The sequence below is a fragment of the Charadrius vociferus genome, unplaced genomic scaffold, assembly GCF_000708025.1.
Source record: "Charadrius vociferus isolate BGI_N301 unplaced genomic scaffold, ASM70802v2 scaffold1326, whole genome shotgun sequence".
NCBI lineage: Eukaryota > Metazoa > Chordata > Aves > Charadriiformes > Charadriidae > Charadrius > Charadrius vociferus.
In genome coordinates, this window is record NW_009648800.1 from 14,678 (window position 1) to 16,030 (window position 1,353).

Genomic DNA, 1,353 nt, shown 5'->3' on the forward strand with positions numbered 1-1,353 from the left:
TTCATTGTCCCAATAAATAATAAATAATATGGGGGGGGAGGGTTGTCCCCATCTCGCTCCGGCTTTCGGCACGACCCGCATGCCGGTGGTCCGGCCACGCCGGGTGGATTTGGGGGTCTCCTCTTGGGAGAGATGGACCCATTGCGTTGAGGTTGAGGAGGTTCTCTGTTCTTCTTCCCGCTTCGGGGGGATGGGGTGTGTCCCTCTGTTGGGTGGTGTCCCCCCATCATAGCTGGGTGGTGAGTTTTGGCCTGGAGATCTTCATCTGGTGGGGGAGAAGGAGGAGAAGGAAGGGGGTGAGAAGGGGGGGTGAAGGTGTCCCATGGGTCCTCGGTCCTCAGGGAAGGCTGGTGGGTGCTGTTGGAGAAGAAGGTGGAGACGTACCGGGCTGGAGGTATCCACCAGCTCCAACGAAGGAGTGAATTTGCGTTGCTGGTCATCACCTCTGGGGAGATGGTGGGGGGCGGTTGGATGGCTCGGGGGTCTTCTCCAAGCGGTGGCGTCCGTCAACCTGAGCTGGCGTTGGGGGTCAGCGAGGGCGCTGTCGGCTGCCATGTTGCGGTAGAGGAAACCATCGGGCGAGAGCCAGGCGAAGTCATCGGCCTCGTACCAGTTGCCACCAGTGGAGGGTGGAAAGTCACTGGGTGGGCAGCAAGAAGGTGTCTCAGAGTCGGGGGGGGCAGAGAACCAGAGGAGTGGGTCTTCCCCCCAGAGAGCCCCAGTGTCCCGGTGATGACCCTCCTCCAAACTGGAAGACCCCCCCACCCAACTGGGAACCAAAGCATCCTGGTGCCACACCCTCCTCCAAACTGGAAGACACTCCCCCCCCCGCAACTGGCCACCCAAGCATCTGGGCTCCTCTACCTCAGCTTGTACTTCCTCCGGCGGCCCCTGACCAGCAACACGGCGAGGACGATACAGCTGATGAGCAACACGGTGGCCACCAACCCCAATCCCATGGCCAACTTGCTGACGCGCCCGGAACACTGGTCACCCGTGTACCAGTACAGGGCTTCATCCTGGCAGCTGTGGGAAGGAGACAGGATCATGTTCACCCTCTCCTTCCACCGTCCGCCATGGGAGTAGGGATGATGGAGAGTCCTCCACTGGCCAACCCCCATGGCCGTGGGCAACGGTGGTGGCACTCACAAGCACTGGGGACCGGCCCGGGTGACGTGGCACTGGCCGTAGTGGCAATCCATGGTGGTCGGCATGTTGGGCGTGCAGTTGGTGATGCAGTGGATGATGCCCTCCGTGGTCACCGCGTAGTAGAAGTCGCGGTATTCCCTGGGTGCTCGCTGCCAGCAGATCTCTGGGGAGAGGGTTGGGGGGGGAGGTTAGAGGTGGGGGGAC

The 1,353-nt window shown here is 61.8% G+C and overlaps 1 protein-coding gene across 1 annotated transcript in view; it reads right to left on the minus strand.

The window, feature by feature from the left end:
* LOC104288077 (mucin-19-like) overlaps nucleotides 1–1,353 on the minus strand; it is a gene marked incomplete at its 5' end in the record, with an annotated part of 17,509 nt that overhangs the window by 7,989 nt on the left and 8,167 nt on the right. Inside the window, 3 exons of the mRNA XM_009886824.1 lie at nucleotides 385–640; nucleotides 865–1,026; nucleotides 1,150–1,312. Of these exons, the coding sequence (XP_009885126.1) occupies nucleotides 385–640; nucleotides 865–1,026; nucleotides 1,150–1,312 (581 nt within the window). The remainder of the gene's footprint in view (nucleotides 1–384; nucleotides 641–864; nucleotides 1,027–1,149; nucleotides 1,313–1,353) is intronic.